At 42.8% G+C, this 13,484-nt stretch overlaps 6 protein-coding genes across 6 annotated transcripts; 4 read left to right on the plus strand and 2 right to left on the minus strand.

The window, feature by feature from the left end:
* Positions 1–735, plus strand: BDB00DRAFT_807004 (uncharacterized protein). The gene has a single exon (XM_053122303.1). It carries the CDS (start codon positions 388–390, stop codon positions 652–654), a length of 267 nt encoding a protein of 88 aa, XP_052983017.1. The 5' UTR covers positions 1–387; the 3' UTR covers positions 655–735.
* Positions 736–1,358: 623 nt separating this feature from the next.
* On the plus strand, positions 1,359–1,877 carry BDB00DRAFT_785212 (uncharacterized protein; the record flags this gene model as incomplete). The annotated part of the gene is made up of 1 exon (XM_053120525.1): positions 1,359–1,877. The coding sequence occupies one exon, from the start codon at positions 1,359–1,361 to the stop codon at positions 1,875–1,877; it is 519 nt and encodes a 172-aa protein (XP_052983018.1).
* A 445-nt stretch (positions 1,878–2,322) lies between these two features.
* Positions 2,323–3,185, minus strand: BDB00DRAFT_757688 (alpha subunit of riboflavin synthase; the record flags this gene model as incomplete). Its single annotated transcript, XM_053119003.1, has 3 exons — positions 2,323–2,753; positions 2,832–2,915; positions 3,032–3,185. 3 exons carry the CDS (start codon positions 3,183–3,185, stop codon positions 2,323–2,325), a joined length of 669 nt encoding a protein of 222 aa, XP_052983019.1.
* A 2,595-nt stretch (positions 3,186–5,780) lies between these two features.
* On the plus strand, positions 5,781–7,550 carry BDB00DRAFT_807011 (kinase-like domain-containing protein). The gene is made up of 2 exons (XM_053122304.1): positions 5,781–6,047; positions 6,125–7,550. Exons 1-2 carry the CDS (start codon positions 6,006–6,008, stop codon positions 7,289–7,291), a joined length of 1,209 nt encoding a protein of 402 aa, XP_052983020.1. The 5' UTR covers positions 5,781–6,005; the 3' UTR covers positions 7,292–7,550.
* A 2,657-nt stretch (positions 7,551–10,207) lies between these two features.
* On the plus strand, positions 10,208–10,818 carry BDB00DRAFT_757791 (ubiquitin-conjugating enzyme/RWD-like protein; the record flags this gene model as incomplete). Its single annotated transcript, XM_053119010.1, has 2 exons — positions 10,208–10,524; positions 10,641–10,818. 2 exons carry the CDS (start codon positions 10,208–10,210, stop codon positions 10,816–10,818), a joined length of 495 nt encoding a protein of 164 aa, XP_052983021.1.
* Positions 10,726–13,362, minus strand: BDB00DRAFT_71816 (mitochondrial small ribosomal subunit Rsm22-domain-containing protein). Its single transcript, XM_053118177.1, has 10 exons — positions 13,152–13,362; positions 12,932–13,080; positions 12,505–12,838; positions 12,345–12,433; positions 12,196–12,257; positions 12,022–12,132; positions 11,782–11,883; positions 11,560–11,661; positions 11,276–11,468; positions 10,726–11,108 (listed from the first exon to the last, which is right to left on the minus strand). The coding sequence occupies exons 1-10, from the start codon at positions 13,265–13,267 to the stop codon at positions 10,924–10,926; spliced, it is 1,443 nt and encodes a 480-aa protein (XP_052983022.1). The 5' UTR covers positions 13,268–13,362; the 3' UTR covers positions 10,726–10,923.
* Positions 13,363–13,484: the final 122 nt, after the last annotated feature.

Consider the following 13,484-nt stretch of genomic DNA (forward strand, 5'->3'; position numbering starts at 1 on the left):
CTCGCGGAGAGAGTGAGTAGCCAAGAGAAACTCCGGTTTGTTCAATTGGACACCACAGCGCCGGTTCAAGGAACTTTATCGAGACAAGAGACGAGACAGGACAAGATAAAGAGGCATATCGTATCGCTGTACTGACGAGCGAAGAGGAAACAATGGAGCAGGATCCAGCTAATTTATTTGCTATATATTTTAATAGCTGTATGCATAGGCATAATAAGGTTTACAAATTAATTCTTGTCAGGGGTATGATATGAGCAATTTAGTGGTAGATAAAGAGAGAGTCAGTTCATTAATTATCTTATACTAGCGGATTGATTATATGTATGCAAAGAGGCTTATTTTAGGCGATCCTGCTTTCATGTCCATCTACACTGCATATATCATTTTATGGCATACAGTACTCAAAAGCAGGCTTCTGTTGTTGTTGCTGTTGTTGTTGTTTTGCAGATTTTGGTAAATGGGTCATCGCATTACCTCCTAAGCCTTATACCCTTTTCACTCACCCTTAATACGGCACCAGGGCGCCCTTTTTCTCCCACTTACCCTGAGAGAGAGAAAAAAAAGACTTTCTTGTTGTTCTCGTTGCTTCTTCTTATCATACATCGTACTAAAAATAAAAGTAAAATAAACAAAGAGCGGACGAACGGAGCATAACGGCCATGATCAAGTTAAAATGCATTGCGTGTTCGGTAGAAATGCGACAAAAAGGTTAGTGTACGTGATGCTTAATATGAGGTCCGTGCGTTTGCTGTTGGAAAGTGTATTTTCGCAGTGCGGTGAATGAAATTTAAAGCTGGAAAGAAAAAAGTCACGGGGATAGAGGAATATGCTGAAGTTGTTGTTGTCTTGGCAGTTGAGGAGAGTGTTAAGCGACCAGGAATGCGGTTGCTGCTTGGCAGCGGAAAGCAAAATCTCGGCTCTCGCATGGGACATACACGACAACGCATAATGTGGGGCGCTCGCTCTCTTTGGGCTAAGCTTACGCGCAAGGCAATGATGCAATCACGCGACCTCCTATTTTTCTTTGTTAATAGTAATATGTGAAATGATAATAATAATGACCACAAATATCCTATTTTATTTTTAGAGTAAAGGGACTTTGTGGACCCGCCAAAAAAAGACATGGTGTGCAACCGTCGATCCCAATATTGAATTTATTTTTAGGAACACCACACTTGGGACTTGAAAAAAAAAAGAGTGCGGAGGTTTTGGAGAGAATATATATAAATACAAGCCCTGGTCCTTGACTTTTCCTTTTTTTCTGGAAATCATCAGTTCACATACCACATACGCTCACAGTACATAGCACTTTAACATACCACATATTCTACTACTACTACTACTACTACTACACACACATGTCTGTCCTCACTGCTTACCCACCCGTTACACTCACGCCATCCATCTCTTCACCATCCGCCCCTGGCACCAAGCGAAAACGATCGGCGTCGCTGCACGTCCGCTTCTGCTCCGAAGCTCCTCAAGTCGAATACACTTACTCACAATCCGACTACGATCGAAGCGGCCTCTTTCCAACAGTGACGCCCCAAGACATTGAAAACATCTACAATAGCCCAGTCATTCTTGCCGTGTCCTTCAACATGATCACTACCAACACAACCACAACCACAACCACAACCACAAAAGCGCTATCCCAAAAACAAACCACCCCCATGCCCCCTCTCAAGCGGACCAAGCAACAGAAACCACCACGCTTGTCGATAGATACCAGCAACATCCACGGACCTTTGTTCTTCACCAGCATGACAACGAACCACCAGAAAAAGTCATTGATGATTCCGCCCATGACACCCATCGATCATCAAGAAGACAATGACGACGACCTCCTGCGGAAGAAGCACATCAGCAACGAGTGAAGGAACAGAAAATACCAAATCCAACCGCAATATACTACTCTATACATATTACTCCTTTGTAGATAAATCCCTCAGTACATACATAAAAGGGTTCTTTTATATTACCCTCTCTCTCTCTCTCTCTCTCTCTCTTTCTTACTCTCTCGTGTTGTTCTTTTTGTCTCCTTGCTTTCGCCCTTTCTTCTCGCATCTCATTCCCTTGTTTCTCGCAATGTACATACATATAAAAGTTATTTTTGTCATCCCAGCTCGCATTCTCATTCTTACTGCTGCATAAATATACAAGTAAAACAACTCTACTAGAGCCATAAAGCGCCAATGGATACACAATGATGACAGTGATGACATATGTAATATAGGATAACAAATTATAAACACAATGCATGCAAACAGACGGATATAGACACAAGCAAACAAATACGGATCATCTATTCATCCTTCTTTTTTAAGCAATGGCGCGCTTGACCAATGCTTGGAGCCCATCACTTTCCATAATAGCGCCCTGAAGACTCTTCAACGCATATTTGGCCAGCATATCCACCTCCACGTTGACTTTGTCGCCGATCTTCCGCAGCGGCATGACAACATGCTGCTGAGTGTGAGCGATCATCATGATTGTAAATGTCTGTGCAGCATCATCCACATCGCAAACAGTCAACGATGTACCATCCAGTGTAATGAACCCCTTGGGTATAATGAAACGCATCATGTCCTTGTCATCCGTATGAAACTTGAACCACAACGAATTTTCTTCTGGAGTGACCGAAACAACAGTGACGGCTGCATCCACATGACCCTGCACCATGTGTCCACCAAATCGCTTTTTGCTGTCCATCGCACGTTCCATATTGACCTTGCTGCCGACCTTGAGGTCACCTTATTATGCATGTGAATTGTAATATATTAGCGAAAAAAAACACCTTGGGCTAAAGAAGAGGACGTAGAGTATAATACCCAAGTTGGTTCGGCGTAAACTTTCAGGAGCAACGCCCACTTTGAACGTATCACGATCGAATTCGGTCACGGTAAGACAAGTTCCTGGTTATATCATACATATGGAAACAGGTTAGTCTATATGAGCTAGTTCCTGTACACTTGGAGAAAAAGGCCTTGTCTTTTTCATGACATGGAGAGTGTATCCTGCTTGTTATTACCGTTGACAGCAATACTGTCACCAATGTGACAATCGTCCAAAATGTCAGCTGCGTCACCAATGGTAATGGTCCAGCCATTGCCTCCTGATTGACTCGAATCTTGTTCAACAACTGCTGTTACAGTACCAATTTTCTCGACCAGACCAGTAAACATTTTTAGCGTAATTCCCGAGTGAAGAAAATAGGGTTGTCGAGAAAGGGCCGAGCGAGGGCAAGTTTAATCAAAAGTTCAGGTGCTCATCCGTGAAACGCCGCCCATTTAACCGCATCCGCCCGGGTAATTTCCCCCAAATGCTTATTGAGATACCCTATACACGACTTTTTCTTTTAGAATATAGAAACAGTCATTATTCAATTAGCAGATTATGCTAGCGCTGCAAAGGCGATATCAGACATGTAAATTTGCTTCTGATTGAGCTCACGGTAGACACCAGGAGGTACACAAAGTGTGTAAGTAACATGTCATTACCACAGTTACGAGTCCTCAGCAACATATGATCATGCTTTTCTGCAGAGGCTGCGATAGCTCTCTAGAGAAAGCAAGTACATGGTATCAGCTAGAACGTATGTCAGATAGAGATCTCTAGAATACAATAATGCTCTCTTTCTCTCTGTGGATTTCGCCATCCTCTCCACAAGCGAATGTATTCTGACGCTGTCTATAAAACATAACTTCTCCAGCTCGATTCAGTACATTTTCATGAGTAAATATGAACTGTTACGCGAGACTGCGTGAACTTATGAGTGGTGCGGAAACTGCGATGGAAAACAAAAATGTATTCTGAGGAGACGATGCGTTCCTTTTGGTATTTTTGAAGTGATGTATCTGAATAAAATAGGGTTTATGCATTTTAGAGTAACAAGCTTACATGAAATGTCAAACAGACCTTGTGATGATTGTCATTAATGCTATGTTTTCTTTGTTTGTCTTATATGCTTCACCTACTGAAATGTTTTTGTAAACACTCTATCTTTTCAAATGCATAGAACAATTGTCTGTTCTGATCTTTACTAGATTCGTCAAGTCAGAAAGAAGACATAACGGAGAACCACGGCATAATAGAATCCTCTTTTGATGATGCCAAAGCAGTATTAACTGAACATAGCGTCACCCGCGTTCTTTTATACTGCTAACGATGGGTTGGGTCTGCGTATGTTTCAAGGAGAAACAAAGAGAAATGATGAAACAACGTGCGGCAACAGCAAGGCCAAGCGGGAAAATTACCTTTGCAATCGTTTATAAACAAGTCTTGGCTGCACGTCGCAAAGAATTTCTTTGCTATACATGCAAGTACAACGTCGCCAGTGCCCTCGTCATCCGTCTACTTGCAACCATGGTGCTGCTCTGTATATAGAAAACTCAAAAGTGGTGTTAAAATTAGGTCAGAACCTACCTATTTTGGGTAATGGGTGTCCACTAATGTAGCATCTGCATTAAGGTTGGGCTGAGCCCACCCATCATCATCACTCGCAGCAGTAAATGTGCGTGTGTTACATCAACCATCAACAACAAGTGGCATCTTCTTGTGCTGTTGCTCTGAATGTCCAAGTGTGCAATACTGCAGTAACACAGGAGTTACGGCCAGTCCTAAACAAAGCACTGCTCTTTCGCTAAGCCCCGGAGACTCACAATACACACATCAGAAAAAGGAAAAAGAAACTCCATCGTTTATTTTTTCGTTTCTTTTCCTCCACTTTTTCTTTTTGGCCTTACTTGTATATATTTGTTTTATATATTTTCTCTTCTGCTGGCATGGCTTGTGTCGGATTCAATGATGGGGTCGTATTTGTGGTTCGTGGAGCCGGAGACGGTACAACAACACTCGATGTACAGTATGCATATAACAACAACACGATGCCGAGCCTTGCATCACTGCCAGGCACCTTGATTAACAGAAGCTGGAGCAGCTTTGACCCAAGTGGAGGATGTGGATTCTACTATCCGTACTTGTATATGACCGGAAGGGGGACCGGCGGTATGTTTTTTGCTTTTCCTCTCAGGCTATTGTCTCGTATATATCCGTTATACTCCATCCTCACACAATAAGCAAACGCACACACCAGGTGGAAACTCGACGTTGATGGCACTCGCCCGCATCAATTTGTCCAACATCAATACGACATCTTCTGACTTCTCATACGATCTTTATAATATGCAATCAACTGAAAGCAGTACGACCGACGTTTATATGGATTTCAATACGGTTGCCCCGATACGTGTCGGAACCAGCAACGCTCAGACGTGTTATGCTCTGGGATACGGCGCTCGATTCCAAATTAGTTGCATCGTCAGTGGCACAGGCACAACCATTCCTGTAGGAGCGGAACCCACAGCTTCAGCGAATGGTGACCAGCTCTCCTTTATAAGCCATCCTGATCAAACGCAGCTATTTGTCCTCATGAAAACTGGTGAAGGACGGGACTATCAATTTAGTTCGGTCGATCCATCATCCGACGCTAAATCACCACTGACCAATGTTACAACAACTTACACGTTCTCGGATAAAGCAATTCAACTGTCAGGAAAACTCGTACCTGTTGGTAGTAGCTCTACTGGTGCTACAGAAACCACAACAGGAGGAGTTGATGCTTTGTTGATTCCTGACAGTGGCCAAGGATACGTACTTCGTCTGCAGGTATTCTATCAGAGACACATTGTTGAGTATTGTTTATCAGAGCAACCTACGGATAGACATAAGGATAAAATATATACTCAAAATACCGAAACGGAAATCGTATATTGAACAATAGACCAGTGGCACTCAGATCAATTTGCGGAACCTGTCATTACCGGACGCTGCTGGCCTCGAGAATGCTCAAATGGCTGTTGATCCTTCAGGAACTCAAACCATCTATATGGTTGGCACGCCTCCTGGCAGCTCTGACCCAGTGGCTCGAATAGCATCTATAAGCGAGCTACAAGAAGTACCTTTGAACATCGACGGTAATAACGACACTGGAGACAATACGACGGATGGCGCTGTCACCAACAGCGACCGTTCCTCGAATAACACAGGTGCCATCGTCGGAGGAGTAGTTGGCGGTGTAGTGGGTCTTGCGCTTATAGTCTGCTTGCTCTGGTTTATTTTAAAGAAACGGCGCAAATCCCGTTCAACGGAATTCGAATCGATTGGTGAAAAAAGCCTGGCGTCGACTGCAGCAGCATGGCCGTTCATTGGCACGACCAGCGGATCGTCATCGATCAAGCAGTACGGAGATATCCGAAACGTGGCTCAGATACGACAGATGGATGTTTCATCCGCCGAGCTCGAAGCATTGGAACCAACATCGCCACTTGCAGATGGTGCCGTTGTTCTTGGCGGACTGTACCAATTCACCCGCGACCCTCCCATGTTCCTTGACGAGGAACAAAGCAGAGTTCCGAAATATGCTATGCGCAGTATCGTACACACTCCAGCTGGTAATAGCAAAAACTACACGCTACACTATTTTGTTAAGCAGGCCAAAAGTGCATTTATTCGAAATGTTACAACGACATGCGCCATTGGCTCCGCTTCAAATCGCGTTATCCAGCACCGCGATGCGATAGCCATGGATCACAGCACTCGCCGCAGCGGACACCAATATCTCTGGATTACAGAACCATGTGTCCCACAGCAATCCCTCCACTATGTCCTTAGTGGCAGCGACAAGAGCATTGATGTCAGCGATTACCCGTTCAAAGCCTGGTCTACCTACGCCATGCTCGATGCACTCAAGGACGTTCATGCTGCAAACTATGTTCATCTTGGGTTGACCTCATGGAGTTTCTACTATGCAGATCCCGAAGCGATCTCTGATTGGCAAATAACCGGCTTTGACCAGACACATTGTGCTGGCGAACGAATCGCTGAGGCACGATTAAATCAATGGAGCGCACCCGAGCTTTTCGCTACGGCATCGAGTGATAATCGTCGCTGTTTCCGGCAAACAGCACAGCCAGCGTCCGATATTTGGTCTTTGGGATGCATCATCTATACTCTAGCAACAGGTCGGAGCCTTACCATAGATCACAATCAGACTGCTCAGCTAAGCCGACGCGACCGTGACCAGCTTTTTATTCATGTAACAAGTGCTTGTAACGAAGCGGGTGCAGTGAACGAGAGCTATCGCACATTGCTCGAAGGCATGCTACAACCAGATCCAGCTAGACGAAGCACAGCTGCTAACTTGGCAGCTTATTGGAAGGAGGCCAACGGTCTTTACGATGATGATGAAGAGGAGAATAACGAGGCCGAAGAAAGTGTGGTTACACCTTAAAAACCTACAATCCAACCTTGTCCTACTTTATACATTATATACTTTTTTTTCTGTTATTTTATTATACTTGTACTGATACATAACTCATTCTACTTTTCCCCTTCTCACCACCACCTTTTTTTATATACATTCCCTATTACTGTTGATGCTATTATTATCTAATAATAATGTCCGTATGTACATTTTAAAAATATGAACGCCTAATCCCGGCCGGAAATGTGAGTGCTGTAGAAGTGCTCGGTTTGTAAAATAAATTTATAAGACTAATATCTATTTCCACTATGTAGAGTGTAGCCAGCAATGGCTAAAAATTCATTGACAAAAACATTAATGGCGATCGAGGTACTTTTTTCAATTCCATATCACAGCTCAACTCCTAATGAGAACCACTAACAGCAGCAACAAGCAATACTGTTAATAACGATCTGCACAGACAAAAATCAGCTTACAGTCTACACATATCTGAGAGCGCTTTGCTCCATTTTCGGACGTAAAACCGTAACTGCAAGATGGCTATATTGCATATGTGAACGCAATAAATACAATTTGATGATAGTGCTTCTGCCGTATACGACGGATTCGACAACATCTTACTTGATGTTTGTGATCATGCATTAACCGCTAGCTACAAAACCTCAATGGTGACTTTTACCACCGACCCCAGATACCCGCCCATGAAGATCTTGGTCTTTAATGCTATCTCTACTGCAACATGTGTCGAACTTGCAACTGCCATAGCATAAACGATTGCAAGTCCCAAAATAAGGTATTAATGCACCCCTAGCATGCTTGACAGCGCCGGATAGTCAACGAGCAGCTATTCGAAAGCAATCACAACTACATGAAAAGCAATAATGGTAACGGCATTAGTGTCGACGACGACCCTAATTGTGTGTTGGCGCACGTCAAAATAGAAAGCGAGAACAAACCAGACAAGAGCTACTGTACCATCAGCCACAACATTATAATCACAGACAGAAAGTACCGTTTTCATTATTACATCATTAAAAGATTCAGTAGTGATATCCGAAAGCAGTGATGAAGAAGACGTAAATGGCAGCAGCCAACAACGACATATTAATGGCGACACTGTCACTGCAAGTCGTCAGTACGTTAATATTACTATAATGTACATAAAATAACCAAACCTGCGCTTAGCACTGAAAATATTTTGGTTAGTAATCTATAGCCAACAGTACAGCGATGGCACTGTATTCGCCGTTTTTCATATCCCTAAACAAAATAGCACCGCAAGGAAGCGACCGCAATTTCATGATGCAGGTCAATTAGTATTCCATATCAATATAAAAAAACTACAGCCAGCAGATGCCGCTCCTATCTATATTGAACAGATACTTACACGATTGTGTTTTTATTCTACTATCAGTCCAGCATGGTTGGAGGATAAGATAAAAGATACAGTAGATGAATTATCTCTTCCCTTGAACTTTTTAAGCACGCTCAATGAGCAACTAGCATCACCGGTCTCTCATATATCTATTGAAACTTTGTACAGACAATATGCAAAAGTGTATGTATACTGGTGATGATAGCTTCTTCAATCTCAAAAAAATAGTTGCATACTCTGAATGTCATCGATGCTGTAGTCTATCACTGTGCAACATTTTTCGGTATGCTTAATAAATATAATATAACAGTGAGGAGGCACTGCAGGTGTATGATTGGAAGAGAGAGAGCCTGGAACCCCAGTTCCACGCATGCAAGTACCGCACCATGACATATAGCAGTTTGAACTTTAATGAGCGCATATAGTTGTATGTAGCAGCACAGATAAACTTGTCTGCTTTCAGCTTCACTAACTCGTCTGAAATTAGTATTAAAATGATCTCATACTACTCCCATTCATGGAACACATAAATCCTTTTCACCACATACGCCGAGGATAAGTGGTTTGGACATTGATTTGCCACTGCAGCTACTAAATCCTTTGCGCAAAGTCCTTTCAACCAGATATAGTGATTGTAACAAGTCTGTACTATATACCACCAACATATACTCAAGGGGAGGTTTTAGAAAAGGAGGGCGAGCGGTAGAAAGTGGTGCTAGAAAGTGACAGTCCATCGGAAGAAGCATGCAAGTTGATGGATGCTGCATGCAACGATTGCTTTCGGAGTCTGATAGTCTTTCACGCGTTGATGGGCTGTGCTTTTCTTTTCGTACCTTTTTGTGTTCTCTTTTTTACTCAACTTGAATAATCCTGCATCTCGAAAAGAAAAGCTATGGACAATGTAAACTTACGATTAAAGTTTCTGGGCTAAACGAAGCTTTCGGCTTAACAACAAGCTTTGTTATATTTTCTTCCTTAATTTATCTAGCTACGCCGTTACAGTACTGCCAGCAATTCGAATACGTCGCCATTACCTCGTCGCTCCAGCAGTCTAATAAACGCTAGTGCCAGTAACAACAACAGCAACAACAGCAGTTCCGGTGCCAATAATGCAACGACTACTAGTAATCCTAACAGCCCAAGCAATCGTAAATCGAGCGTTACTTCACTGTTTAGTCGAACACGTAGCGTTGCACGACTCGGTAAACGAACAGGGCCACCTGCGACTACAACTGCTGCTGCCGACAATTTTCTTGAACAAGATGAGAATGCTGAATCTGAAGTCAAATCGCCACGACTGACATACGAATACTTTAAGCGTTACGAGCTTATGACCGAATTGTAAGAATTTCCCCTGATTAGTTATAATAAAAAAGAAGCAACATGTATTAACGACTGTATCGAAAATGCTGGGTTTCGCTTAATAGCATCAATCTACGAAATCCGAGTCATTGCCCCTTGGGCGTCTACGTGATGCCTTCAACGGATAACCTCAATGGTAAGTGAAGGCTCAAAGTCTCCTCAACTTACATACTACGTGATTAAGTGAAGGTTCTAAACCGAACTGTATGCACACATACTTCATAGTTTGGTATGGCGTATTGTTTGTTCACAAGGGCTACTATCGCTCAGGTGTCTTCAAATTCCGGATGACCATCCCCGAAAGCTATCCGAATCATCCACCATCGGTGACGTTTACCACAGACATGTTCCACCCCTTGGTCGATGTGCAGGGTAACCTGTCGATCTCACAACAATTTCCCAGTTGGCGACCTTATCAAGATTATATATTCCATGTGTTGCATTACATGAAGAATATATTCAAAAAGGTGGTTCTGGATGGCTTGGTGGATAAACATTGTCTGAACAAAGAAGCGTATCGATTGTAAGTTTAAAAGAGAGAGAGAGAGAAAACAGAGGAATACCTTCTGTTGTAATCTTTCCCAAGTGTGATTCTACCGGTAATTAATCAAAAATCTTGATTCATGCTGTATGCAAAAGATACCGAACAGATTTGACAGTATTTGGCAGATTAGCACAACAATGCGCACAACTCTCCATCACCGAATCGTACCTTTTCGATCTTGTCCCGGATAACAACCTTATCACATTTTCTCCACTCAGTGAAGCCAAATTCGACGAGCTCAAAGCGCAAATATTAAGTAGTAACTTGGAATAAGTAGTACAGTGAAATATACCTTGTCTTTACACAATGCAGAATGCATCTTCTTTATACATGTAAATGGTAACAAACAGCAGCCCAATCTTTCCTTTTTTTGACTTTTTACTCGACTTTGACGACTCCATCACTATTAACAACACGGTCATTATCTGATACACCCTTCGATACGCGTGTTACGACCTTGTTCTTCGAAGGATGAGGAAATAAATCACCCCACGCCGCTTTACGTGCATCCCTATACGGGATTTTGCCTTGTGATTTGGGAATCACCATTCGTTGAATTTCTCCTATAACATTATTGAAAAGAAACAATGTGTTGTGAGCTACTTGTTTATCTCCTTTTTTCTCTCGTTCCTCAACTACAGTAAACACAACAATAGAGGAATAGTAGCCAATAGCCAAACAAAAATGACATGAAAAGTGATAAAGTGATGATTATCTAATTGGTACATACCTTCTTTGGCACACACATCCATCACAACGTGTCCATGCTTCTTGAGAGGAGGCTGTATTAAACGAGGCCATGTGTATGCAGCTTCAGGGAGATCATCATGACTTGATTCTGCCTTTGACCTTGATCCTCGCCTTAAAACAACATAGGCATACTTTGAGTCTTCTAGATTGAACTTGGAATGCTTTGTTTTCATCTATGAAAAAAAGAATAATACAGATATTTAGACCATTTCAGTTCATCACAGAGGGAGACCATTTGGTGTGTTGAGTGAACATTGAATTTACCAGAAAAGGCGGTCGTTGAACTCTTTGTGAAAAGTGACACCAGAATGCATCCGGTCTGGCATCAGGTGAATACAGTAAGGGACAGGGTCTATCGTGGGGGCACTGTATTATATGGTTAGTTGAGGAGTCTTTGGAAAGTGCTACCGTAATTTACACCCTCCGTCAATATCATAACACCCCCCTCCCTTCTGCGTTTTTGCGTGAAAGAGAGATATAACTTGCCGGTGCCACCACATGCACATCATCTTTATGCTGATCCAAAATCCATTGTCGAGCGCGAGCAATATTTGAAAAGCCAATAGGCGTACCTCGATCAACGAGCACCTGCATCAAGCAGAAAAAAAGTTAATTTCTGTTTACCATAAGCAGTTGTTGCCTTACCCTTTTTCCTATTCCTGTTGCACGCTCCTATCACCAGGGTTTCCCAAGAATCTCTCTCATCAGGGACTATAGTAGACTTACTAGAATATCGCCTGCATGTTCCCAGAGTTGATCCACAATAGAGCGCTGTAAAGCTTGAGAGGGGAGGTCACCGATGGTAAACGCGCTTACTACCAAATCAGGTTTCGGTGCCTGAAAACTTATTACTAACAGTTATACTAGAAAATATTTCTGCTAAATTATGCGATATTTTACATTTGGAACCACAGCACCAAGGTATCGCTTAAACTCCATATTTGCGTAGGGTGAGAGATTGGCTAAATATGTAAACCAAATATTTAGTATCGTAATTCGCATACTCCTTGTTTCATTTCTAAAAATTAGCTTCTTCTAATTTTTTTTACCTTGTAGTCGTTCAGCAATATTGAGCATATCCTCAGAAAGATCGACACCGACATATGATTGTAGATCTGAGAACACCTCTTGTGCAGCCCTACAAAAACTTAACATGTGAGATCGAGCGCACACATGGCCATTCAAAACAGATGATACCGAGTGCTTTACCATAAAGCCGTGCCTGGGCCCGTGCCAAAATCGAGGATGGACTTTGGAGCAAAATCGGCTATTCGATGGGATATTTCGGCCAGGACATTCATGGTCGCCGCATAAGTAGATGGTAGCACACCAGCTGCATAAGCAATGGATTCACGCGGACCATAAGCCAAGGTATGGGGCTCCTGGTAAGCTGCTTGGCGCTTTTTGCTTTTGCCATGGCTACTACTACTACTACTGCTACTACCGTTGTCGTAGTCTGGGAGATGTGTAGGTATCCTGGAAGTGGATCGGAGCGACTCGTAAAGACGCAAGGCATCTGTGCGGATCAGTCGTTTGTCATTTTCTGTAATAGAACGGTCGGATTATTTTTAGTAACACGGGCTAAGACTATTTTACGCTGTGCTCTAATATTGCTACTTTTTTATTTTAGCCAAACCTTCAATGAGTTCCGCAATGCCTTGAATTAAGGGTCTTGGCAAACTCACAGCCCCGATCCTTTTTCGTCCAAAGGCCGCTTCTGGTGAACTTCGAACCACGGGTTCAGCAACAGAAGACGGCACTGGGATCTCGGTCATTGCAATAGATCTGGGAAGTTGTTTGACATGAGTGACACAGAAAAAATATGTAATAATTCTAGAATAAAGACAATGACGTACTGCAGCTCTTCTAAAGCTTCCAGTTGCTTTTGATCTAAGAAGACAGCCTTCTCAGTCGAGTAAGATCGGATCCATTGTCCTGATCGTCGTAGACAGTGCTTGGACAAAGAAAACATTTATTATGCGAGACAGAAACACACAAGCGGGGTGGGGGTGGGGTGCCACACAAACGCGGAACTTATATATAAGCCACTACTAGTGTAGTGCAGATGTGTGTGAGCGTAGTAATAGAATGGTGATGATGATTCCTAGTTCGCTGACTTTTGCGGGTCAGGCACGTTACACAACAAGCAATTTTAGGAGTAGTGTGCTAATTCCCTATTTTTATACAAC

Source organism: Zychaea mexicana (assembly GCF_025766255.1).
Source record: "Zychaea mexicana strain RSA 1403 chromosome Unknown BDB00scaffold_12, whole genome shotgun sequence".
In the NCBI taxonomy this organism is placed as follows: domain Eukaryota; kingdom Fungi; phylum Mucoromycota; class Mucoromycetes; order Mucorales; family Lichtheimiaceae; genus Zychaea; species Zychaea mexicana.

Bases quoted from the DNA above. Each gene is read 5' to 3' on its own strand.
- BDB00DRAFT_807004 (XM_053122303.1), top strand. From the start codon at position 388: ATGGCATACAGTACTCAAAAGCAGGCTTCTGTTGTTGTTGCTGTTGTT.
- BDB00DRAFT_807011 (XM_053122304.1), top strand. From the start codon at position 6,006: ATGGCGCTGTCACCAACAGCGACCGTTCCTCGAATAACACAG. The intron at 6,048-6,124 runs GTGCCATCGTCG...TTTATTTTAAAG, and splicing joins CCGTTCCTCGAATAACACAG to AAACGGCGCAAATCCCGTTC.
- BDB00DRAFT_71816 (XM_053118177.1), bottom strand. From the start codon at position 13,267: ATGTTTTCTTTGTCCAAGCACTGTCTACGACGATCAGGACAATGGATC. The intron at 12,839-12,931 runs GTTTGGCTAAAA...GTTCTATTACAG, and splicing joins CATTGCGGAACTCATTGAAG to AAAATGACAAACGACTGATC. The intron at 11,884-12,021 runs GTAAGTCTACTA...TGCTTGATGCAG, and splicing joins AACATGCAGGCGATATTCTA to GTGCTCGTTGATCGAGGTAC.